This window comes from Pongo pygmaeus, chromosome 8, assembly GCF_028885625.2.
Source record: "Pongo pygmaeus isolate AG05252 chromosome 8, NHGRI_mPonPyg2-v2.0_pri, whole genome shotgun sequence".
NCBI classification, from domain to species: Eukaryota; Metazoa; Chordata; class Mammalia; order Primates; family Hominidae; genus Pongo; species Pongo pygmaeus.
The window spans coordinates 72,072,305-72,098,817 of NC_072381.2; the positions used below are offsets into that span (position 1 = coordinate 72,072,305).

At 47.0% G+C, this 26,513-nt stretch overlaps 1 protein-coding gene across 1 annotated transcript in view; it reads left to right on the forward strand.

Annotated features, from left to right (window-relative positions):
- The window catches only part of NPFFR1 (neuropeptide FF receptor 1), a 36,732-nt gene extending 12,306 nt beyond the window's left edge, over positions 1-24,426 (forward strand). The window contains exons 2-4 of the mRNA XM_054436959.1: positions 5,370-5,684; positions 11,009-11,108; positions 15,923-24,426. Of these exons, the coding sequence (XP_054292934.1) occupies positions 5,370-5,684; positions 11,009-11,108; positions 15,923-16,793 (1,286 nt within the window). The 3' untranslated portion in view covers positions 16,794-24,426. The remainder of the gene's footprint in view (positions 1-5,369; positions 5,685-11,008; positions 11,109-15,922) is intronic.
- Positions 24,427-26,513: the final 2,087 nt, after the last annotated feature.

A 26,513-nucleotide genomic window follows, 5' to 3' on the forward strand; every position in this document is an offset into this window, starting at 1 on the left:
GCTCACATCCATTGTGTGGCTTAGAACTATCAGCCCCGCTGCTGCTGCCTCACACGGAGTGCCATGTGTACGATGTGCTCTCAGTTCTCACATGTCGTCTCATCGAATCCTCAGCACAGCCCCTCTTTGGTAGGTGTTCATTTATCTCCATTTTACCAATGAGGAGTCTGGCTTTCAGGGAGATGACATGACCTACCCTAGGTCACACCCAGAAAATGTCTGTTTTTCTGTTTTTTCTATTTTTTTAAATTTTTTATTTGAGAAAGAGTCTTGATCTCTCAGCCAGGCTAGAGTGCAGTGGTGTAATCATAGCTCACTGCAGCCTTGACTCCTCAGGCTCAAGCGATCCTCTCACCTCAACCTCCAGAGTAGCTGGGACTACAGGCACGCACCACCACATCTGGCTAATTTTTTAATTTTTTGTAGAAACAGGGTTTCACTCCATTGCTCAGGCTGGTCTCAAACCCCTGAGCTCAAGTGATCCTCCCACCTTGGCCTCCCAAAGTACCGTGATTACAGGGGTGAGCCATGGCGCCTGGCCTGTGTTTCTATTTTAAATATGAGAATGCTGAGTTCGCACAGAGGTAAGGAGGCAGGAAGAAGGGCTGGGACTTCCCAGACGTGTATCCACTCGACGTGTCTTTGGTTCAAGGCTTTTAATTCTGTGATTCTCAAACCACAGTGCGCATTGGAATCATCTGCAGGATGCTTCAAAATGTAAAACAGAGATAGCTGGGCCCCAGTCCCAAGGGTTTCTGGTTCCAAAGGCCAGGGTTGTGGCCCAAGAATTTCTGTTTCTAATGAATTCCAAGTGATGCTGACACTGCTGGTCGGGACCCCACTTTAAGAACCACACACCCTGATATCTCTTGGGTACCCCGGAGACAACCATTATTACACCCTGAGACGGGGAAGCTCCTCCAGTAGAGGAATGGCTTCATTGGGTTCAAGGATGAAAATTTCACAGGCTGTCATTACAAGGGCACCTGGCAGATCCCAAGAAGGACAAGTCCAAGGTGTCAGTGAGGTCTCTGGCCGCTAGCATGCAGCCCAGATGGGGTGGGAGGCCTGCCTGCCTCCAGTCCAGGGGAATTGCCAGGAATGGGAAGGAGTTTTCCTCCTCCAGAAAGGATTCATGTGCAGTGCTGGAATCTGGGCCCTGTCTAGAAATGATGCCCAGGCTCAGCTGAGGCTCTAGCAATGAGCAGGGTCACTCTCAGATACTTCTCAAGACAGACTTCAGAAGATGAGCTTGAGCGCCAAGTGAAAGGTAGTGGGGGAAATGGACTGGAGTCTAGCCTGAAAGGTTCTGGCACTTTCCTCTGCCCATCCACACCCACAGATCCCCCCAGTCATGGGAGATGATTCAGAGCTAATTTTGAGGCTCGGCAGGGGTAAGCAAGTCTCCCAACAGGTGCTGGGATGAGTGATGCCTCTCATGGGGGTTCTTTCTGGAGGGACCTGGAGAAGGCCTTCCAACATCAGCACTGCCTGCCTGCAGCAGGACCCTCTCACCTGATATCAGGATCCACCTTCCTTTCTTTTTTTCCTTCCTACAGATATTTATTTATTCCATAACTATTAGCTGTTTATTGAACCATTTACTTTGGGCAGGCACTGACAAGACGCTGAGGACACTGCCACCAACAAGACAGGGAAGATCCTTGCTTTGCAGGTGCTGTCAAGCATGGGGAAAAAGACAATCAACCTAGAAACACACGAACTATTGACAGATTGATGAACATAAACCAGATGCTATGGGAAGACAACATTTATGCTGAGAGCTAAAGGAAGGGATGAGCAAAGGCCCTGGGGTTGGAAGAAGCAGGAGTGCTTGAGGAGCTAAGCAGATGGCAAAGTGACCAGAGCATAATGGGCAAAGGGGAGAGTGGCACTGGGTGAGGTCAGAGAGATGTCAATAGGGATCAGACCATGAAGTGTTTTGGAGGCCTTGGTAAGGAGCGTGGATTGTATTTAAAATGCAATGAGGGTTGGGAGGCTGAGGCAGGTGGATCACCTGTGGTCAGGAGTTTGAGACTAGCCTGGCCAATATGGTGAAACACCGTCTCTACTAAAAATACAAAATTAGCTGGGTGTGGCGGCATGCACCTGTAATCCCAGCTACTTGGGAGCCTAAGGCAGGAGAATCACTTGAACCCGGGAGGCAGAGGTTGCGGTGTACCAAGATTGAAGCCATTGCACTCCAGTCTGGGCAACAGAGCGAGACTCCATCTCAAAAAAAAAAAAAAATGCAGTGGGGAGTCTAGGCAATAATCCTTAGTGTCTGCTGAAAATATTATGTTAAAAGCTGATGGCACAGTGGCTCATGCCTGTAATCTCAGCACTTTGGGAGGCCAAGACAGGAGGACTGCTTGAGCTTAAGAGTTCAAGACTGGGCAACATAGTGAGACCTCATCTCTACAAAGTAACCTTAAATTAACCCAGCTTGGTGGTGCACGGCTGTAGTCCCAGCTACTCAAGAGGCTGAGGCTGGAGGATTGCTTGAGCCCAGGAGGCAGAGGTACATCACCTGAGCCCCCGATTGAGCCTAGCACCACAAAGAGAAAGGCCACTAGACAAAATCTGATCAAGACTCTAGATCTGACTACCAAGTACAGGTAATACAGGGGACAGAGAGCAGAACATGTAAAATGACATCATAAGGGAGCAATCAGAAAAATCCAGCCTGCAGAAGTGCTACAGACCAACCACTCAGTCCATATGACAAACATAATGCAGAAGGGAAAAGAGACAGATTGGGGACCTGTGAACTAAAAGAGACTTCAGCATCACGTCAACCAAACGCAATATGGGGATGGTGGTAGACTTTATCATAATGGACCTTAATGAATCACAATTCCATGTCCTCACCTCTTCTGCAATGCTATATTGCTTTTCTTCCTATCAAGAGGTGAAACTATTTATCCACTGACTTGCACCTGGGCATCCCTTGTGACTTACTTTGGCCAATAAAATGTGACAGACGTGATGTGAAAATTCCAGAGTCTCGGACTTAAGAAGCTTGTAGCTTCTTTTCTTGCTCTCTTGGAACCCTGAGACCACTGTTCTCTGAAGAAGCCCACACTAGCTTCCTGGAGGATGAGAGGCTAAGTGGAGAACTGAGACATCCCAGCCAATGGCCAGCATTAATCACCAGCCATGTGAGGCACACCTTGGACCTCCCAGCCCCAGCTGAGCCAGCAGATAACTACAGCAGCTGCATGAGAGTCCCAAGAGAGACCAGGAGACGAACTACTCAGATTGCCAAGCCACAGAGCTGTACCATTAAATTTTGGGGTGGTTGACAACATAATAATAAATAATAGAAACAGAAATCTTGCTTGGATCCACACTCAAACAAACCAACTATTTAAAAAATTATGAAACAATCAGGAAATTTTGCTGGATGCTGGCTATTTAATGATATAATGACATAATTGTTAATTTTGTTAGGTTTGATAATGATGGAAATCACATTTTTTCATGTTGTTTTTTTGAGTCCTTATTTTTTAAAGGTACAAACTGAAACATTTATGGATGAAAGGAAGTAATGTCTGGTATTTGCTTCAAAATAATCCAAAGAGAAGTGGGGATACGGATGAAACAACTCCAGGCCTCGAGTTGATAACTGTTGAAAGCAGATGATGTATACATGGGGGTTCTTTATATGATTCCCTCTAATAACAGCTCATTAAACTTTCTACTCTTGTATATGTTTATTACCATATTCTGTCTTCTACATGTTTGACATTTACCGTATTAAAATAAAGATGTTTGAGTACAGTTGGAAGTCCTTGGAAGGCCTAAACCTGGGAGTATCATCTCTCATCGGGCACAGGAAGTTTGCAGCTTGTTCGCCTCCTGCCGCAGTCCCTCTGCCCCATCCTAACACTCACCGCAGTGCCCCCTGCTGGTCCCTGCAGCCCTGATGATGCCAGCTTGCTGGCCCTGCTCCTCCGAGGGTCTCTAGCCTCCAGGCCCCCAGCCTCCGTTGAGCCTCCAGGCCAGTGGCTGAGTTCTGGGTGTGACAGAAAGATTCCACAGGGACTCTTCATCCCCTGGAACAGGCCTCAGGAGGAGAGTTTATGACACAACATCATGAGTCACCCCAACTAATGACTTCCCAGAAGAGCTGTGGTTGGACACTGAGCCTTCCCTTCGAAGCAAGCCTGGGGAAACACACACCAAAGCCTGGTCCTAATTCACAGACACACAGAGCAGGGCCAGCTGTGCTGCAGCATCATTGTGGGACCTTGAGCAAGTCATGGAACCTCTCTGACCTCCATTTAAAATGAAGCTAACACCTTAGGGTAATTCAATGAAGGTTTAAGAAAAATACAAAAGAAAACAAATGAGGCTAATACCTAATGACTTACATCATGGGATGGCTCAGAGAGCTAAATAAAATAATAGATGTGGAAGTGCTTTGTTAAATGCTATGCAGGCAGAACAGCTGATCACGGGATGGGAGGAGGCAAAGGTTGAACAGGAGCCTCTGCTTTGGATGTTCTGCTGAATGTGATGTGCCTCTGCTCCTTAGCCCTGGTTCATGGTCCCTCTTCATTCTCCCTTTCTCTACTGCCTTCTTGCCTTTCTCAGCTAAAGTTCCATGGAGGAGATGAAGGGGAACGACATCAAAGAGTTTGAGGGTATAATAATTGGGTCCCAGCAGAAAACAAATGGTGCATTCAGAAAGGGTTTAACTGAATAGAGTTTAATGGAAGAAGGGAGGGGTAAGAGAACCAGCCAGAAACGGTGAAGCACCCAGGGACTCACAACCACAGGAAGCTGTTACCATTGAGTGCAAGGAGAGGGAAGAGTGTTACTGTAGTCAGGCGAGGGCTAGAGCCATGAAAGGGGACTCACCCAATAGGAGCAGGCTGTGGCCGTAGGGAAAAACAGCTGCTGGAAGAATTGGGCCAGGCAGGAAGGGAATCAGAAGACAAATACCCTGACCTCTCTCTCTGCTCCTGCCCTCCCATCTCCTTCAGAGCCTGGCATTGGCTGAACCCAGCTAGAAGCCAGAAGACAAGGGAACCAGGGCAATGCAGAACTTAGAGGTTAGCCTCTGGGGCACACAGCAGGGCCAAGAAAGTTGGAACCTAAATGGGGTGGGGGTGTTAATAAAGAATAACCAACACTGGAGAATGAGTTATGGGCAAGACAGGGCATGAAGTACAAGACCAGGGTTTGAGTGGTTGTAGGCTGAAAGTCTTGGATCAGTGCATCGAGTTGCAACTGGAGCTGGGACATGCTTGGGGGACCAGGGCATGGTTAAGGTTTGGCACACGGAGGGTCTCATTAGTGGTGAGAAATCAGTAATCTCTTCTTTGCCTAAGGTCCTGACCCATATATTCCTTTGGTCCTAGGGGAGCCCTCCCAGCCTCCCAACAGCAGTTGGCCCCTAAGTCAGAATGGGACTAACACTGAGGCCACCCCGGCTGCAAACCTCACCTTCTCCTCCTACTATCAGCACACCTCCCCTGTGGCGGCCATGTTCATTGTGGCCTATGCGCTCATCTTCCTGCTCTGCATGGTGGGCAACACGCTGGTCTGTTTCATCGTGCTCAAGAACCGGCACATGCGTACCGTCACCAACATGTTCATCCTCAACCTGGCCGTCAGTGACCTGCTGGTGGGCATCTTCTGCATGCCCACCACGCTTGTGGACAACCTCATCACTGGTGAGTGCGGGCAGTTGGCAGCAGGAGTGTCCCCTTCCCCCACTTCAGCTTCTCAGATAAGGCCGGAAATCAAAGCTTGGAAGACAGATATCATTGCTGGGCTGGCCTCTTGGCCATGCCATGGTCTCGGACTCTCAAGACAGTCTTGGGGCTAAAGAGTTAGACTAGAAATAAGAGATTTAATGAATTCCCTGTTTTCTTTGTGCCTGGCATGATGTTACTTTTCATGCATTATCTTAATTCATCCTCACAACAATCCAGTGAAGTAGAGTTTATGGTCCTCCCCATTTTATGGAAGAGGAAACATGCTCAGAGTGGTTAAGAAACTGGCCTGTAGTTACACAGCTAATAGGTGTCAAGGTCAACATTCTCACACCCATACTTCTAATTATTGTATTATACCATTCAGTCCCCTCTCTCACGAAGCTCCCATGGGCAGAATTAGAGCCAGTGGGGAGAAGTGGAAGGGAGGCAGGTTTCCTCTGAATTGGGAATGAAAACTCCACTCATTTGAGCTGGAAATTGAGCAGGGCACAGAAGAGAGTCCTGCCTGTAAGTAATGAGCTCTCTGTCCCTTAGAGTGTCTAAGTAGAGACTGGCCGGCCACTCAGTGGACCACTTGACCTCTAAATTCCTGCCTGTGCATCCTGCAGATTTCAGAACAGCGACATCTACTCTCTACTCTCTCATGCAACTGGCCTTTCTTGTTTTAGAATCAAGTTTCCACCAACCTGAGACTCCAGGTGAGGGACTGGTTTTCAGAGATATGGAGACCCCTAGAGGTCTGAGCCTGCAGATTCTGAGCTCAGAGCTCCCCAGCAGCTCACTGGTCCTCAGGATCCAGAGCCTGGACAGCCCCATTCAGAGTGACTTCACTGACTGAGGGAGCCACAGCCCACGTTTCTGTAGGTTCTAGGACCCAGGATGTGGAGCCAGTGCAGCGTCAGCTCCCCTCCACAGTAGCAGATCTGTCTGGTGGAACCGTTACCCACTGCTGAGTCCCAGCTTCCTTTGCCGATGCTGAACATAAACTGCATTCCTCTCCTTTCCAACACATAGACACACACACATGTGTACTCAGGCACACAAGTGCAGAGATGCACACGTGCATACACATAAATACATGCATACCAGTCAACAGTGATATAAGGAGGTCACTAGCTGGTTACGGTGGCGTCTCTCAGTCTTTTTCATACACTCATATTTAAAATATTGTTTGAATACATAAAACATTCAGATGGTTCAATAGTCAAAAGCTACCAAAGTTCTCCAGTGAAAAATCTCCCTTCCGCCCCTGTCCTCTGGCCTCCCAGCTCCTCTCCCTCCTGGTAGAGGCAACCAGTGTTGCCAGTTTCTTGTGTCTCTTTCAAACAATATTTTATGCGAGTGCAAGCAAATTAAGGACATGCTAAGTTTCCAAACAGTCAGTCCCGTACTTTTACTTCCTACCACACCCCACTTAAAAATATACCATGTATGCTGTAAAAAAGATTCATTAAAATAAACTTACATGTTGTTATCCCATATTAATAAATAAAAGAGTTTCTCACTATTTTCACCAGCTGCTTAGCATTCCATTGTATGAATGTACTACAATTTATTTTGATTTGTATTTACGTTGTTTCTAATAGAATCTTCTGCAGTTAAATAAAACTTCACACAGCTTCACTATTTTTTGTCTTTCTTTTTTTTTTTTTTTTTTTGGAGTCTCACTCTGTCACCCAGGCTGGAATGCAGTGGTGTGATCTCGGCTCACTGCAACCTCCGCCTCTCAGGTTGAAGTGATACTCCTGCCTCAGTCTCCCAAGTGGCTAGGATTACAGGCTCCTGCCACCACACCCAGCTAATTTTTGTATTTTTAGTAGAGACGGGATTTCACCATGTTGGCCAGTCTGGTTTTGAACTCCTGACCTCAAGTGACCTGCCTGCCTCGGCCTCCCAAAGTGCTGGGATTACAGGCATGAACCACCACGCCGGCCTTTTTTTTTTGAGACAGTCTCACTCTGTCATCCAGGCTGGAGTGCAGTGGCACGATCATGGCTTACTGCAGTCTCGACCTCCCTGGGCCCAGGTCCTGGGACTACAGGCATGTGCCACCACGACCGGCTAATTTTTCTATTTTTTGTAGAGATGGGGTTTTGTCATGTTACCCAGGCTTGTCTCAAACTCCTGGGTTCAAGCCATCTGCCCGCCTTAACCTCCCAAAGTGCTGGGATTACAGGAGTGAGGCACCATGCCTAGCTTTTTCTTCCTTTCTTTCTTTTTGTTTTGTTTTGTGTTTTTTTTTTTTTTTAACTCACATACAGAAGGTTGAATCATTTATTCAGTTTACAGTTCATGGCACTATGTGATTTCACTCTGTTGCAAAGCTCTTCTTTTGTTTATTTGTTTCCTTCTATATACCTATCCCACTCTACATCTCTTCTCTGACCCATAGGCAGCCATTGTGTTATATTTCTGTCTTTTGTATGCATTCTTAGAAAATGTGCTGTGAATGGCTGGGCACGGTGGCTCACGCCTGTAATCCCAGCACTTTGGGAGGCCAAAGCGGGTGGATGACAAGATCAGGAGATTGAGACCATCCTGGCTAAAACGGTGAAACCCCATCTCTACTAAAAAATACAAAAAATTAGCCGGGCGTGGTGGTGGGTGCCTGTAGTCCCAGCTACTCGGGAGGCTGAGGCAGGAGAATGGCGTGAACCCAGGAGGTGGAGCTTGCAATGAGCGAGATCGTGCCACTGCACTCCAGCCTGGGCGAAAAAAGAAAATATGCTGTGAATGTATGCATGTTTTACATTTAAATATTTTTGTTAAGATACAATTTCACATACATTAAAATTTGCCTTTTTCAGTATACAGTTCCATAGGGGTTTTTGTTGTTGTTGTTGTTGTTGTTGTTGCTTTTTAAAAAGACACGGTCTTGCTCTGTCACCAAGGCTGGAGTGCGGTGGTGAGATCACAGCTCACTGTGACCTCAAACTCCTGGCCTCAAGCGATCTTCCCACCTCAGTCTCCCCAGTAGCTGGGACTACAGAAATGCGCCACCATGTGTGGCTAATTTTGTTTTTAATTTTTGTTTTTGTAGATTCAGAGTCTCACTATATTACCCAGGCTGGTCTTGAATTCCTGGGCTCAAGCGATCCTCCTGCTTCTTCCTCCCAAAGTGCTGGGATTACTATGCCTGGCTGAGAATAGTATTTAGAAGCCAAGATCTGGGTTCTAGGTGTGCTCATGGGTATTGGGGTGTCATTGCTTCTAGGTGCTCTCAAGGGACAGAGCTAGGAAATATATGTATACTAACAGAAATATTTAACACACATATCCTTATTTCTATATCTGTCCATCTGTATGTGTATTAACATGAGTTCAGACTGATACCTCTGATTCTAACCCACTGTCACAGATTCATTTTAAACTTGACCCTCTTCCTTAATGGTAACTTCATTTTCAGACAGTGAGAAATCTAGCTGTATTTATCTACAACATATTTACTTATTTGTTCAATCTTAGTATACACATAAGGTAGTTTCATTATTGCTAACATACTTCTGTGATTTGGGTTTGCCTGATATTTTCCCATAATTAGATCCAGTTTATTCAGTTTTGTCAAGAATATACAAATTTAGTAATGACAGTACAGAATTTGTATACAGTTGTTTTTGCTGTTATAGTATACAGTCAAAATACTGTTTTGCAAAGTTACTCCAGTTCGTGTGTTCCTTCTTCACCCCTTCAATGTAAATATTATTCAATTTAAATACAGTATTATTCATTTGTAATACAATTAGACTTATTTGTTAATTTTGTATTTCACTTTGTGTCCCCCCTCCCCAACCACATCCTGATAGATGTTATTTATTTTTGAGTAAGTGATACATTGCCATGATTCTAAAAAGTCAGAACCATACAAAGATACACTCAGAGAGGCATCACTCTCATTATCTCACCTATCCCATTCATCCATTATTTCTACCCAGTTCTTATCTTCTCTCTGTATGGATAGCTAATCTCATTATTCTGATTTATCTTTTCTGTATTTCTCTGGTACAATGAGAAAATAAGCATATATTTTCTTAATCTCTTTTTTCTTACATGAAGGGTAATATAGTACAGATAGTCTTTATACTTTGCTTTTTGCAAACCACATGCCTGTGGTTCCAGCTCCTCAGGAGGCTGAGGCAGGAGAATCGTTTGAGCCAGGAAGTTGAGGCTGCAGTGAGCCATGATCACACCACTGTACTCCAGCCTAGGTGACAGAGTGAGACCCTATCTCAGACAAAACAAAACAAAACAACTGATGTCTGGGTCCTGTCACTAGATATTCTGATTGTAACTGGCCTGGAATGGGTCTGAGCATTTGTTCTTTGCAAAGCTCTCCAGATGATTCTCGTGAGCAGCCAGTGTCGAGAACCACTGGCCTAGAACCTGTGACAGGGCTATGGGAGCAGAGAGTCAGGCAGGGCTGGACGGTCTAAAGCTCATGGAAAGAAATCATTGGTCAACATAAAGAAAATCTCACTAATACTGTTGACCCTTGAACAACATGGGGTTGAACTGCATGGGTCCATTTATATGAGGGTTTTTTCCAACTAAATGCAGATTAAAAATACAGCAAAACCCATGTATATTAGGCCATTCTCATGCTGCTATAAGGACATACTTGAGAGTGGGTAATTTATAGAGGAAAGAGGTTGGACTCACAGTTCTGCAGGGATGGGAAGGCCTCAGGAAACTTACAATCACGGTGGAAGGGGAAGCACATCCTTCTTCACAAGTCAGCAGGAGAGAGAAGAATGAGAACGGAGTGAAAGGAGAAGCCCCATATAAAACCATCAGATCTTGTGATGAGAACTTACTCACCATCACAAGAATAGCATGGAGGAAACCACCCCCATGATTCAGTTACCTCCCGTGGGTCCTTCCCACGACTCGTGGGGATTATGGGAGCTACAACTCAAGATGAGATTTGGGTGGGGATACAGCCAAACCATATCACCATGTATGTACAAAGGGCTGCCTTTTTCTGTACACAGGTTCTGCAAGGCTGACTGCGGGACTTGATTATGTGTGGATTTTGGAATACTTGGGGGTCCTAGAACCAATGTGCTGTGTAAACGAGGGGATGACTGTAGTGAGAACTGTCCATGGTTTTATGGGCTGGTTGGTTCCTCATTTCTGAAAGTCTGCAAGCAGAGACCAGATAACCCCTAGCAGGACATGGAGGAAAGATCCAAGCTCAGAGGGGACCTGGCTTGAAGGGCTTGCGGTCTCTGGCTCTTGATGCGTGGGCATCTCTCACTCTGTGGGGATCTCTGTCATTGCAGGGTGGCCCTTCGACAATGCCACATGCAAGATGAGCGGCTTGGTGCAGGGCATGTCTGTGTCAGCTTCCGTTTTCACGCTGGTGGCCATTGCTGTGGAAAGGTGAGAGGTTTCCTGGCTGGATTATGCCTGAGCCAACTAGGGCCTGGCATTAAGAGGAGCCACTGCCTCTAATGCTGGGTTGCCTGGAAGGCTGGGGCTGCACCGTGGTAAGTGGGGCTAAATCCTGAGCCACAAGGAGAAGGGCTGTGGGCCCAGCTGCCCTCTCCCTAAACTTGGGGAACCTGATGAGGACACCACCATTCCCTTCTGGAAGGCCTGAAGGCAGCCTTGGTTGGCTTTTGTTGGGATTCCTGGGGCCTGTGAGGAGCTCAAGAGCAGTCCTCATTTCCTGAGCAGCAGGAATCCTGCCACCTCTAAGTCTGAGCCAGGTGAGCCAGAGCTAAGGGGGCCAGCTTATGGGTGGGTCTCGGTATGGCTGGGGAGGAAGGGTTTCTCCCTGCTGCTTATTCTGTCCCCACTGGCTCCTTGCTGGTTCCCGGCAGCCCAGGCTGTACTCAATCCCCACGTTCACCCCTTCTGGTCTCTCAGCCTCATATTCCATCAGATTCCCTGGTAAGTATAAGTCTATCATGTGGCCAAAGGTATGGAGGAGAGCCAGGACAAGGAGGCTTGCAATCAATAAAGCACTGAACCCAGGAGGCCTCCATATTGCACTACATGAGTGCTCCTCCCCCACAGCATTGTTAGCGGTGGAAGGGCACCCTCTGGGTTCTTCACCCCAGGGGAAGGTGGGCAGGCAGATCAGCTGGAGGTGTGCTCATTCCTGCCTTGGTGTATCATGTTGGGTAGGTCACCTAACTACTCTGAGCCCTTGTAATCTCATCTGTAAAATGGTAGCTACCCTACAGGATGGTTGGGAGGCTTCAGTGAGCTCCTGCTTATAAAAGCTTATGCACAGTTCCTGGCATAGAGTCCAAATATCAGTTGCTAATAGTATGTTGTTTCTTCTGCACACCCATCCCCTCCTCCTTGTTCTCTCCCCAGCATGGGCATATCTTAGCCCTGCCCTTTGTGGATTCTAGTGTTCACATCCTCTCTCCACCTCAAGCCCAGTTTTTTGTAACTCAGTGAAGTAAGCAGCTGGAGTAATGAATTGGGTTATACTCTCCACAAGGCCACTAACTAGTTGGGTGATCCGGAGAAGTCCCTTCCCTTCATCGACCTTTGTTTTGTTATCATTGTTGAAGGAAATGAGAGTTACAACTTCTCCCAGTGGTGTTTGCAGTATTCTTCAAGTCCCACCTCATCCAGGAAGCCTGCCCAGATTACCCCAAGATTCTCCTCCACCCATTTACTGCTATTGCACTCATAGCCAGTACTACAGGCTTTAAGAATTATTTATTCTCTGGGTATTTCTTTTCTTTTCTTTCTTTTTTTTTTTTTTTTTTTGAGGGGGGAGACAGAGTCTTGCTCTGTCACTCAGGCTGGAGGGCCATGGCGATCTTGGCTGAGTGCAACCTCTGCCTCCTGGGTTCAAGCCATTCTCGTGCCTCAGTCCCTGGAGTAGCTGGGATTACAGGTGCGCACCACCATGCATGGCTAATTTTTGTCTTTTTAGTAGAGAAGGGTTTCACCATGTTGGCCAGGCTGGTCTCGAACTCCTGGCCTCAAGTGATCCACCCTCCTCAGCCTCCCAAAGTGCTGACATAAGCCACTATTCTCTGGAGCTTTCTTGAGTGTGTGAAGTATGAAGTCAGTAGGTCAAACTCATATAGGTTGAGATAACAAGGCCTGAGTCAGGCTGTGGGAGAGGTAAAAGGTCAGGCTATCAGGCCAAAAACTGGGTTGGCAGGAGGGCAGGACACAGTGTAGTGAAGTGGAAAGGACACTTGACTGAGAGTCAGCTCTAGACCTATGTTCCAGTGCAGGTTCTGACTCTAAACAGCCATGTGACCATTAAGACCCCCACTGGGCAAGGTTTCCCCTCCATTAAACAAGTAAGATTGACTGGACATTCTTCAGGTTTCTATTTTCTGGCATCAGTAGATGACAGAAGCCATTCTGGGGAATAGGAGCCCCTCCTTTTTCCTCACTATTAGGCATTTGAAATGTCTCAAGAAGTGTGGTCAGTGTCATCTCACTTAATCTTCACAACTACCCAACAGAGTAGGTCATACTATTGGCTTCATTTTCCACATGAGGAAACTAAGGCTCAGAAAGTATTTTGAGTAATGCATTTATCTAATCACACCCTAGGAATACTGAGATGAAAAGTCATGGCATCTGCCCTCAAAGAGCTTGCAGTTGAGCAATCATTTTTGAACCACGCTGCAGGGGGAGGTTTTTACCTCCACCTACAGCAGCTGTTTTCAACTCTGGTTGCACAGTATGCACAGTAGACTTCTCCAGGGGCTTTTTTTTTTTTTTTTTTTTTGGAGACAAGGTCTTGCTCTATTGCCTTGGCTGGAGTGCAGTGGTCTGATTATGGCTCACTGCAGTCTCAACCTCAACCTCCTGTGAAGGGGTGGCCTGCCCCTCCACACCTGTGGGTATTTCTAGTTGGGTGGGACGAGAGACTGAGAAAGAGAAATAAGACACAGAGACAAAGTATAGAGAAACAACAGTGGGCCCAGGTGACCGGCGCTCTGCATACCAAGGACCTGCGCCGGCACCGGTCTCTGAGTTCCCTCAGTTTTTATTGACTATTATTTTCATTATTTCAGCAGAAAGGAATGTAGTAGGAGGGCAGGGTGATAATAAGGAGAAGGTCAGCGACAAACATGTGAGCAATAGAATCTATGTCATAATTAAGTTCAAGGGAAGGTACTATGACTGGACGTGCACGTAAGCCAGATTTATGTTTCTCTCCACCCAAACATCTCAGTGGAGTAAAAAATAACAAGGCGGCATTGCTGCAAACATGTCTCACCTCCCACCATAGGGTGGTTTTTCTCTCATCTCAGAACTGAACAAATGTACAATAGGGTTTTATACTGAGACATTCAGTTCCCAGGGGCAGGCAGGAGACAGTGGCCTTCCTCTATCTCAACTGCAGGAGGCTTTCCTCTTTTACTAATCCATCTCAGCACAGACCCTTTACGAGTGTTGGGCTGGGGGACGGTCAGGTCTTTCTCATCCCATGAGGCCATATTTCAGACTATCATATGGGGAGAAACCTTGGACAATACCCAGCTTTCAAGGGCAGAGGTCCCTGTGGCTTTCCACAGTGCATTGTGCCCCTGGTTTATTGAGACTAGAGAATGGCGATGACTTTTACCAAGTATACTGTTTGTAAACATTTTGTTAACAAGGCACGTCCCGCACAGCCCTAGATCCCTTAAACCTTGATTTCATACAACACATGTTTTTGTGAGCTCCAGGTTGGGTCAAAATGGCTGGGGCAAAGTGGCTGGGGCAAAGCTACAAATTAACAACATCTCAGCAAAGCAATTGTTTGAAGTACAAGTCTTTTTCAAAATGGAGTCTCTTATGTCTTCCCTTTCTACATAGACACAGTAACAGTCTGATCTCTCTTTCTTTTCCCTACACTCCTGGATTCAAGTGATTATCCTGCCTCAGCCTCCTGTGTAGCTGGAAGAATAGGCAAGCATCCCCTCACCTGGTTCATTTTTTTGGTAGAGATGGGGTTTCACCATGTTTCCCAGGCTGGTCTCCAACTCCTGGGTTCAAGTGATCCTCCTGCCTTGGCCTCACAAAGTGCTGGGATTATAAGCATGAACCATGGCACCTGACCCCAGGAGCTTTAAAAACGAAAACAACAAATAACAAACAATGCTAAAACCACTTTCTAGACTAATTAGGTTGGAATCCTTGGCCTGAATAAATAGGCACAGGTTTTGTCTTTGTTGTTGAAATGCTTCAGGAGAGTCTCAGGCACGTGGAGGGTTTACAGCTACTGGTTTATATGGCATATGAAGCAAGACAAATCTGGGTTCAAGGCTGGTCCTTGCAACTTGCTATGTGACCTTGAGCCAACTGCTTAACACTTGAGTCCCAGTTTCCTGGTCTGTAAATCAACAGTGTAGCAACTGTCTTAAAGGCCTCACCTTTAAAAAATAATAAAGGGTGTAATAACAGATGCTGAGTTGTCCTCATGAGGAAATAAATGGTGCAGACTTGTCCTTGCATTGTGGAGATACTGATACTATGGCCAAGATGACATAGGGACAGCCTGACATGTAGGCTCTACATCTGACCTCCTGAGGTTTTCTGGAGAATCCATAAACAGAAACAGTGTTATTTGACGCACCTAATCGTCCTTCTCAAGGACAGACTGCGCACTCTGATCGCTCTGCTAGCTGCCAGCTAATCAGTTTACCCCCAAAAGTACACAAATGGCCCCGCGAGGAGGCTCACACCTGCAATCCCAGAACTTCGGGAGGCCAAGGCCGGAGGATAGCTTGAGCCCAAGACTTTGAGACTAGCCTGGGCAACACAGTGAGACCTCATCTCTCCAAAAATTAAAAGAAATTAGCCGGCGTTGCAGCGCATTCCTGTGGTTCCAGCTACTCAGGAGGCTGAGGTGGGAGGATCACTTGAGCCCGGGAGGTGGAGGCTGCAGGGAGCCGTAATCGCGCCACTGCACTCCAGCCTGGGCGACAGAAGGAGACCCTGTCTCAGGAAAAAAAAAAAAAAAAAAAAAATGGAGAAAAGTGCAAAAGTGCACACAGGATTCATTGTTCCCACACGATCTGCGGTTTCCTCCTCCCTTCTCATAAATCCTGTAGCTAGCTGCGTTTGTTCTTTGACTACTCAGCCAATTCACGTCTGAGCTGTTCTTCGAGCCGCCCTAGATGCGATGATGAAGGTCAGGTGCCCGCATCCCACCGGCCGTCCCCTAGCAGGGGCCCTAGGACCCACCCAGATCCCGCCTCTCTCTCTCCCCGCGGCAGGTTCCGCTGCATCGTGCACCCTTTCCGCGAGAAGCTGACCCTGCGGAAGGCGCTCGTCACCATCGCCGTCATCTGGGCCCTGGCGCTGCTCATCATGTGTCCCTCGGCCGTCACGCTGACCGTCACCCGTGAGGAGCACCACTTCATGGTGGACGCCCGCAACCGCTCCTACCCGCTCTACTCGTGCTGGGAGGCCTGGCCCGAGAAGGGCATGCGCAGGGTCTACACCACTGTGCTCTTCTCGCACATCTACCTGGCGCCGCTGGCGCTCATCGTGGTCATGTACGCCCGCATCGCGCGCAAGCTCTGCCAGGCCCCGGGCCCGGCCCGTGGGGGCGAGGAGGCGGCGGACGGGCGAGCATCGCGGCGCAGGGCGCGCGTGGTGCACATGCTGGTCATGGTGGCGCTGTTCTTCACGCTGTCCTGGCTGCCGCTCTGGGCGCTGCTGCTGCTCATCGACTACGGGCAGCTCAGCGCGCCACAGCTGCACCTGGTCACCGTCTACGCCTTCCCCTTCGCGCACTGGCTGGCCTTCTTCAACAGCAGCGCCAACCCCATCATCTACGGCTACTTCAACGAGAACTTCCGCCGCGGCTTCCAGGCCGCCTTCCGCGCCCGCCTCTGCCCGCGCCCGTGGGGGAGCCACAAGAAGGCCTACTCCGAGCGGCCTGGCGGGCTTCTGCACAGGCGGGTCTTCGTGGCGGTGCGGCCCAGCGACTCCGGGCTGCCCTCTGAGTCGGGCCCTAGCAGTGAGGCCCCCAGGCCCGGCCGCCTCCCGCTGCGGAATGGGCGGGTGGCTCACCACGGCTTGCCCAGGGAAGGGCCTGGCTGCTCCCACCTGCCCCTCACCATTCCAGCCTGGGATATCTGAGGTGGTCCAGGGAGGGCGGGACGCTGCCTGAGGGCCCCGATTGGACACGAGATACATGCGGGCGACAGCGGCCTGGTGTGGTTAGGTGAGGATGCGTGGTCTCTCCCTCTCCAGAGCCAGGCAGTGGTGGGCAGCTGCTGGTGATGTCTCCTCTGCTGCCTTCACCCTCAGTAGAGGCAAATGCGGGGGACAGGAAGGAACAAATTTGCCCTGTGTGGTGGGCTTGACAAACGTCATCTCACTGAATTGTCACAACGCTTTGGAGATAGGTTTTCTTCTCTTCCTTCTACAGATGCAGAAACAGGCCTGGAGAGGAGATGTGACTCGCCCAAGTTTCTCAGGTGGAAATGGCATGTGAAGCTATCTGACTCCAATACCTGTGTGGTTTTTATCATCTCCAGCTGGCTCCAAGAGGGCCCGGTAAGGTAGAACACTGTGAACTGAGTAAGTCCCAATTAGGCAGCTAGGAAGAAGCGAAAAGCAAAGCCGGCCTGTCCCTTGATGCTTTGTGTCCATGTGAGGGAGTCCCTCATGTTCCGTTACTGAAGCCACTCCCCTTGATCCTTTTCTAGAAGAACATGGTGTGCCCCCACTGCCGGCTCTAATGTGTTGGTTTGTCTTGTTTGTTCCAAGAAGTTCCAAGAAGCCATTGTCCTCAGAGGACGGCAGCTTCAGAACGAGCCTTGGGGAGGCTGCCTCAATTGCAGGGCACTCTAGGTCTTGCCCTCTGGGTCTGAGCTTAGAGAACGGAGGAGGGACTCCCAGACCCAGGCAAGAACTTACAATGCCACAGACATTGTAATGCTGCAGGGCCACAGGAGGTGTCCTTTTACGTACTCATAGGCAACGAGGAAGGGGAAGCACGGTATGCATTTTCCACATTGGGAAACACATCTGCTCAATGGGGCTGCAGGTACAAAGCCTTGCCCAAGGTCTCTCTCCTCCCTGCTTCCTGGGAGGGAGAAGTTGGTCAACTGAAGCTGCAGCCGGAGTGCCGTTTGGAGACTCCTGAAGGACACACACTAAACTCTTCCCCAGCACAAATGACTTGTGTACCCTAAAGAGGTACCAGGAGAGCCCTGTTTACTCTGGCTTTCCCCCAGCACCCCTGCATCAACTTGAAGAAATGTGGCTTCTTTCCAGGAGACGGGAGCACATGGGATTGCCTTGGAGGGTCCTTTCACAGGCCCCTTCATCTTGCAGTTAACTGGATATTTCCCCCCACCTCTATAGAAAACACAGTGTTGCTAGAAATTTAGTAAACAAAAAAGAAACGTTTCCAGGGGCCGGGGCTCTGAGGCTGTGTTCCCTTAACCGACACACAATGACTGTTTACTGTTTGCTCCACTCTAAGTTCCAGATTTAGGGGCAGAAGAAAATTCCTAAGCAGTTGTACAATACATTCTCCAAGCATGTCCCCAGACACGGTCTCATTTAATCCATAGTAATGAGGTTGAAGGAGATTGAATGTTATTGTCATTTCACAAAGTGACTGAAGCTCAAAGGGGCGAAGTTTCCAGGGCCACAGAGGGGCAGGATTTAGATTAAGATTTGTCTTCTGATTGTTCTTCCCACCCTGCATTCTGCCTTTCAAGGAAGGTGGGCATGACGGGAGAGCTGGTAATTTCCCCAAAGGTTTTTTGCCCAACAGTGAACCAGAATGTCCACTCCTGGTGCCCAAGCTCTTGGTCTGGGAAAGAAATCTATTGTGTTTACTCTCGTAATGTCCAGCCTGAGTTGTTCTTGCCCTGGTGCTGAGCAGGCTGCCAAGAGCCATCATGACCTTGTCCTGGTTCTGGGGGTGATGGATGAGGGTCTGAGAGAGAGTATGCCATGCTGCCCCTCAGTGGTATTAGCTGGTGCCATGCATTTCTGGTACTGTATCAGTGTCATGTGTCACATGGGCCAGAGAGTTCCCGGCTGGTTCTGGGCTATGTATTGTGAAGAAGTCTGACTCCAGGCTCTAAAAGTAAGCCAGAGAAAGGGCCGTCTCAAACCGCAAATGCCTATCCCTATGGCTGGGTGGGAACTGTCTGAAGACACCACCTGGTGTCTCCTCTGGGGTGTGTTTCTCCTTTAGCATAGCCTCCCCAAGTACAAAATCAGCAACTGGGGCTGGGGGCAGGTATGGATACCAAAGTACTCACTCAAGCCAACCTTTCCATCACAGCCCCTTTGTCTTCCCCCAAAAGATGTCATGCTTTGAAAGGTTATAACTACCCAAAAAACTCCTTCAACTCTTGTTGAAGGTCACAATTAACATATTTTGCTGTTATTTTTGTTTCTTCTAAAAAATCAATCAGAGGCTATACCTGCCCATTCAGATCTGAGTGATAATGGGCATGACTTAATGCTTTAATGAAGCAGTGAGACGTTGTGGGTATGTGGGGAGTTTGTTTCTTTGTGGATGTGGTAAAATATAAATAATATAGAATTTACCATTTTGGCCATTTTTAAGTGTACAGGACTGGAATTAAGTATATTCACATTGTTGTGTAACCATTACCACTATCTATTTTCAGAATTTTTTATTATCCCAAACTGCAACTCTGTATCTATAAACAATATCAGCGCATCCCCTCTCCTCCTAGCCCCTGGTAACTACTATTCTACTTTCTGTCTGTGAATTTGGCCACTCTAGGTACTTCTATACAAGAGGAATCATACAATACTATCCTTTTTGACTGGCTTCTTTCACTTAGCATAATGTCTTCAAGGTTCATCCATGTTGTGGCATGTGTCAGAATTTCTTTCATTTTAAAAGCTGAATAATATCCCATTGTCTAGATAGTCCTCATTTTGTTCATTCATCCATCAGTGGACACTTAGGTTGTTTCCATCGTTTGGCTACTGTGAATAATGTATGGAGTTTTTAGATGCTAGAAGTAGTTCCTGACAATAGTGCCTGTGTGAATCCTGAGGACAGAGACCCCAGGTTGGGAACCAGGGTCTCTCCCAACTTACCATTTATGGGTGACAAAACAGAGGCTTCCAGGACAGCTGTGATGTGTCTCACTTCCCTGTGCCCACACCAGCTGCTCTGGGCTTCTGCTGGGCTTTACTTCCTGACTAGAGTGGCTAGAAAATTGTATGTTTCCTCTACAAGATGTTTTTATGAAGCTATTTTATAATTATAGATTTATTATCCTCACTTGATTCCTATGTTCTGACACCTGGACCCTGACGGGGCCTTGTGCAGCCTAGGAACACAAGGGCAAGCGGTGTGGACCATTCCTGACGCGCCATCCTCCACCTCCAGGTTGGCTGGGTTTCCTAAGGTGACTGCCCTTCCATAAGCGGAAAGTTCGGAGATGAACGGGATGTGTGATGGGGGAAAAGGGCCAGAGGCCTGTTGACACTGAGCATCCCCACCCAGAGGGCCTCCTGGAGGGACTCTGTGTCCTGTCCTGCCATGTGTGGCATGAGTAGTCACCCTCATTGTGGCTCTCCACTGATGAATGGCCTCTTGACTTTACCAAGACCAGGCAGCACCCAACAGACCAATGTGAGCTGGAGGCGGATGCCAGGCCTGGACCCCACAAACCACAGTCTGCCCGGCCCTGTGCTGAGGAGTCTCTCTTGGGGCCTGGAGGACGCATGAGCTGATTTGCATTGGAATGGAGGGCAAAGTTGGCAAAGGAAGATGAGAGCTCCCTATCATTAGTCTACTGTGTATTCATCCAAAAAGCAAGGTGAGAGCCAAGCCCAGGGCTGGATGGACAAAGCATTGCTATTAAGCTCTGTACCTTTTTGCACCCGTTTCCTCAGCTCACCCCTCAGAAGTGTCACTGATGAAAGATAGATGAGAAGGAGGTGGTCTAAATGGGCTTCATTACAATGAACAATGTTGAATAAACAATACATTCCTTGTTGAATAACCCAATTATTTATGATCATGGCATTTTATTGTTGTTTTTCTCTTTCTCTACAAAAGCCCTACATAATCATTGTGGAAATTTTACAAGATTTCAATAAGCAAAGACAAGAAAATGAAAAGCACCCAAAATCCTACCGCAAGAGATGAGTATAGCATCCTTTTCTGTGCATATATCTCTCAATATATTTAACATTCTTGGAACAGCTTTATTGAGGCAGAACTTGCATATGAAAAAATTCACCCATCTTAAGTGTACTGCTTGATGAGTTTTAACAATTGCATATAGTTATGTCCCTACCACACTGAAGATATTTTCATCATCCTAAAGTGTTTCCTTGTGCTAATGTATAGTCAATCCTTTCCCACGCTCCTGATTCCAGAAAACGATGATCTGATTTCAGAATATCATGTAGATGGAATCAGACAGTTTGCAGCTGAGTCTGGTTTCTTTCACTTAAAATGATGTTTGCAAGATTCATTCATGCTGTAGCATGTATCAGTAGTTTTTCCTTTTGATGGCTGAGTACTACTCCACTGTATGAATAGATCACATTTTGTTTATCCATTCATCAGTTGATAGACATTTGGTTGTCACCAGTGTTTGGCTATTATGAATAATGTTGCCATAAACATTCATGTACAAGTCCTTATATGCATGTGTATGTATGTTTTCCATTTTTCTTGGGTAGATACCTAGGATCGAGATTGGTAGGTTGCACGGTCTGTAAAATTTAACTGTATAAGAAACTGCCAAAGTGCTTTCCAAAGTCGCTGTACCATTTTGCATTGGGTACAGCAGCAGTGTATGAATGTTCCAGTTGTTCTACTTCCTGGCCAACACTTAGCAGTATTAGCCTTTTGAAAATTTCCGGGCCAGGTGTGGTGGCTCATGCCTGTAATCCCAGCACTTTGGGAGGCCGAGGTGCATAGATCACCTGAGGTCAGGAGTTCAAGACCAGCCTGGCCAATATGGGGAAACCCCATCTCTACTAAAAACAAAAATTAGTCAGGGGTGGTGGCACACACCTGTAGTCCCAGCTACTTGGGAGGTTGAGACACGAGAATCACTTGAACCTAGGAGGCAGAGGATGCAGTGAGCCAAAATTGTGCCACTGCACTCCAACCTGGGTGACAGAGCAAGATTCTGTCTCAGAAAAAAAAAAAAAAAAAAGAAAAGAAAATTTCCCTGATGACTAGTGATGCTAGGCATCTTTTTGTGTGCTTACTGCATTCTTATATCTTTTATTGTAAAGTATCTTCAAATCTTTCTTTTAAAAACATGATTTTGGCTGGGTGCAGTGGCTCACACCTGTAATCCCAGCACTTTGGGAGGCCAAGGTGGGCAGATCACCTGAGGTCAGGAGTTCGAAACCAGCCTGGTCAACATGATGAAACCCCGTCTCTACCAAAAACACAAAAATTAGCCAGGTGTGGTGGTGTGCACCTGTAATCCCAGCTACTTGGGAGACTGAGGCAGGAGAATCACTCGAACCTGGGAGGCAGAGGTTGCAGTGAGCCAAGATGGCACCACTGCACTCCAGCCTAGGTGACAGAGTGAGATTCCATCTCAAATAATGATAATAATAATAACAATAATAATAATAATAATAATAATATTTTATTGTAGAGACTTTAAGACAAAAATTTGCCCTAAATCTAGGGATTTTTTTTTGTGAATATAATTTTTTTTTTTTTTGAGACAGAGTCTTGCTTTTGTTGCCCAGGCTGGAGTATGATGGCGTGATTTTGGCTCACTGCAACCTTTGCTTCCGGGGTTCAAGCAATTCTCCTGCCTCAGCCTCCTGAGTAGCTGCGCTTACAGGCACCTACCACCACACCCAGCTAATTTTTGTATTTTTAATAGAAATGGGATTTTACCATGTTGGCCAGCTGGTCTCGAACTCCTGACCTCAGGTGATCCGCCCTCCTCGGCCTCCCAAAGTGCTGGGATTACAGGCGTGAGCCACCATGCTCCACCAATGATTTTTAAATCCATTAAGAATGGGTCTAAAGCAAGGTAAGAGGATATAGTGTGATAGAAGTAGGAGGGCTATTTGAACAGATGGTTAGGAATGGCCTCTGCAAGGAGGTGATGTTTGAGTACAGATATGAAGTGAGAGAGGGAGCCATGTGACTAGCTGGGGAAAAAACAAACCCAGACAGAGAGAGCATCATGTACACAGGTTCTGAGGGAGGAGTGGGATAACTGAAAAAGGAATTAGTAGATATCAAAATGCTATTGAATTTCAATAATTAAATTTCTGGTTAACTCAAAACATGTATTCAGTGTCTATTAAAAGCCAGGCATAGGCCAGGCATGGGGGCTCATGCCTGTAATCCCAGCACTTTGGGAGGCCGAGGTGGGTCGATCACTTGAGGTCAGGAGTTCGAGACCAGCCTGGCCAACATGGTGAAACCCCATCTCTATTAAAAATACAAAAATTAGCCAAGCATGGTGGCAGGCACCTGTAATCCCAGCTACTTGGGAGGCTGAGGCAGGGGAATCGCTTGAACCTGGGAGGCGGAGGTTGCAGTAAGCCAAGATAGCACCACTGTACTCCATCCTGGGCAACAGAGTGAGACTCCATCTCAAAAAAAAAAAAAAAAAAAAAAAAAAGCCAGGCATAGTACTACGTACTTTGTGTCTGTTATTTATTTCTCACAGTGGACCATAAGCTCCATGAGGACAGGAACTATGTCCATTTCACTTACCTTTGTGGATTCAGGTAGGATATTGCCTGGTGCATAGGAAGCACTCAATAAATGTCTGTTGAATGAATGAAGTAATTAACTAAGCAGGAATTTGTTATTATTCCCATACAATAGATTGGAAAAGCAAGGCTCAGAGAAGTAAAGTAACTTACTGGAGGTTATATAACCAGGAGGTCCTGAAGGTGAGACTCAAACCTTAGTCTATCTGACCACAAAGCCCAGGTTTTTGCCATTCCCCAAGCTGCTGTGGTCTCTCCTTCCCACATCTGGGAAACTGAGGTTCAGAGTAAAAGAAAGAGACTTGATGGAGGTCTCCCATAATCCTAAAAATAAAACCAGCGAGCCACAGGCTCCAGGCTGCTGTTTTGGCCATGAGACACATTTGCATCACTTTCAATGGCTTCCAAAGATTTGGGATAGAAGGAATACCAGCAGTTTAGGTAAAAGGTTTAAATTTAGTTTGACTCAATACCACATCAAGCCCTCAAAGCAGCCACGGGCTCCCCTGCCCTGTGGTCACTGAAGGAGCAAAAGCTGCTGAACTGGCTGTAGCGTCCTGCCTTGAGTTGTTTGTGTTCTCCTGCTAGCTGCAATGCCCAGGTCTTTGAATCCTGTCACCAAAAAATGATGCTGTTGTCATGTGCAAGCAACCAAATTAATGTGGGTGGAAAAACGCAAGCTTAGTGATTTGGGCAAATTAGTTTATCTGTCACATAGCCAGTGGTGGTGTTAAAATCACTCTCTGTTTGAGGAGTAATCACTCTCCCCCCATCACCACCCTGTCTTCCTTTCGCTGTGGAAGTTAGAACAGCCAAGTCAATCTGTTTCAGTGACTGAGCGATCTACATTTCTGTGTTTTGACTGCCCCCCAGGAGGAGTATGTTGTGTAGTGCATTTTGTTTGTACATAGTGCTGTCTCGTGGTCCTCCGAAGCCACCTCTAATGATCATAATTGCCTCTTTTATTCTTCTCTAGTCCGTGTCTTTGCAAAATGATTCTGTTACCTATGCTATAAATTATGGAAAATAAACTCATTATGAAAGAGTTGTTTACTTTTTACTCTCCATTGCATTAGTAGTTTTTCCCCTTTGCTTCCTCACTGTGAATGAAATTTTCAGGCAAAATAGCGATCTTTTCCAAAAAGGTAGAGAGTAGGCTATGTGACCACTAACATAACTGCGGTATTTCCATTTTGTGGATGGGTAATTAAGTTGCATGGAGGCGCAGGCATATTACTGAGGGCCCCATAGCTCCTAAGTGTTGACAGCAAAACAACATTTTAGGCTTTGTGGATGGCAGTCCAGTGTTCTTAACACAACACCAAATTACCTGTTTTGTTAACTCCACATTTATAAATATTTGTGACAGTTTAGGTGAAACTTAATTCTAGTATGTTAACACGAACTCAACATACTTAGTGTCTATTGAGTCTGGGAACATTGGACCTCTCCACAGTCCAGTGAGCAGAGACAGAAAAGAGAAAAACCTACAATCAGGTACCATGGTCGGCCAAAAAAGTTAGGGAACAGCCAGAGGGGTGTCAGAAAAGGGTTCCCATAAGAAGCCTGAAATAAGTCTTAGAGACTGAGTTTGGGACCACTACTTAGAGAGGAGGGTTTGAAGCAGGAAAGCGATGCACGGAGACCTTCATCTTCTAGAGCTCATGTTGGCAGCATGTAGAGTACACCAAAGGGAAAGGGAGCTGGAGGCCAGTAAGGCCGGAGGTATTTACAGGCATTCAGGTGAGAAATCTGGGATTGGCTAAGGCAATAGGGATAGAGAAGAAACAACAAATTCAAGAGATGTTTGAGAGATCAGTTCAATGTTGCCTGGCCTGGGAGGATGTGGCAGGATGGGTCATCACCTATGATGCTTTTAGTTGCCAGTAACAGAAACTTGACTCAAACTGGCTTAAACTAAAAAGAATATAATGGCTCACATAACAGCTAAGTGCAGAGGACTGGTTGGTCCAGGGGCTCAACAATGTCTTCAGGGACCCAGGTCATCTCCATTCCTCTGCTCTTCCATCTACCCCATGTGACCTTCATCCTCAGTCTGGCTTCCCTCAGGGTGTAGAATGTGGCCAATAGCAATCAAAGCTCCTTGCTTCCTTGTTTACATCGACTCAGAGAAGCGGGGAGGGGACAGGAATCTCTATCATCATGTATTTCTCTAAGAGCAAGCAGTGGCAAACTCTCAATGGCTCAAATTATTAGGTGAGGTACCTATTCCCGAACCCATCCCTAAGGCCAGGGGAATGCCACATTCTGAATCCCATGTTCTGGGATGGGGTTCCTGAACAGTTAATGAGGATGAGATTACAATGATTTGGACAAATCAATGCCCACCCTGGACCTAGAGTCAATCCCCAATTTAATTAGTCTGGGGAAAGGGTGAAAGGCTGTTGAGAAGTTGTATCCATTAGAATGTTTTTCAGCTGCAAGAAACAGAATGCCCTGAATCAAACTGGTTTAAACACGACAGCACAACAAAGTCAATTTATTATCTCACATTACAAGACCTGAGGCAGGGAAGCTCCAGAGTTGTTAATTCAGCAGTTTAATGACACCATCAAGAGTTAAGGTTTTCCCACTATGCATGTTCATTGTAGATTTATCAATATTACCTAAGTCTACCTCTCTTCCAGCTTGTAAGGCAGTGGTTGGCAAATTTCTATGACAATGTCCAACAGAAGAAGAGTGGGCCTCCTCCTATGTATCTCTCATAGATGCAAGAGATCCTTTCCCAGAAGCCTCTTTCACAACTCCCCTTACATTGCTACGGCCAGAACTGTGTCACATACCCATGACCAAACCAGTCACAGGCATGAGGAATGAAAAAACTGTGATGAACTTAGACTGATCAGGATCCTTGTCCAGGGCTGGGGATGGCACTGAGTTAGGGTGGTAGGTGGAGGCATGTCTCTGAGCAGAGTACTGTTAGAAAAGAGGAAGGGAGAGTGAACAGGTGTTAGGTGGGTACCACCAGTGGCTGCTGCAGAGGTCAACCAAGAAAAGCCCAGAGGAACTTCCAGGTTGCTGACTGGGCAGATACTGCATCATTAACTGAGATAGAAGACTCAAGGGAGAGATGGTGAATTCACTTTTGAACTGGGGGAAGGGGTTGTTTGT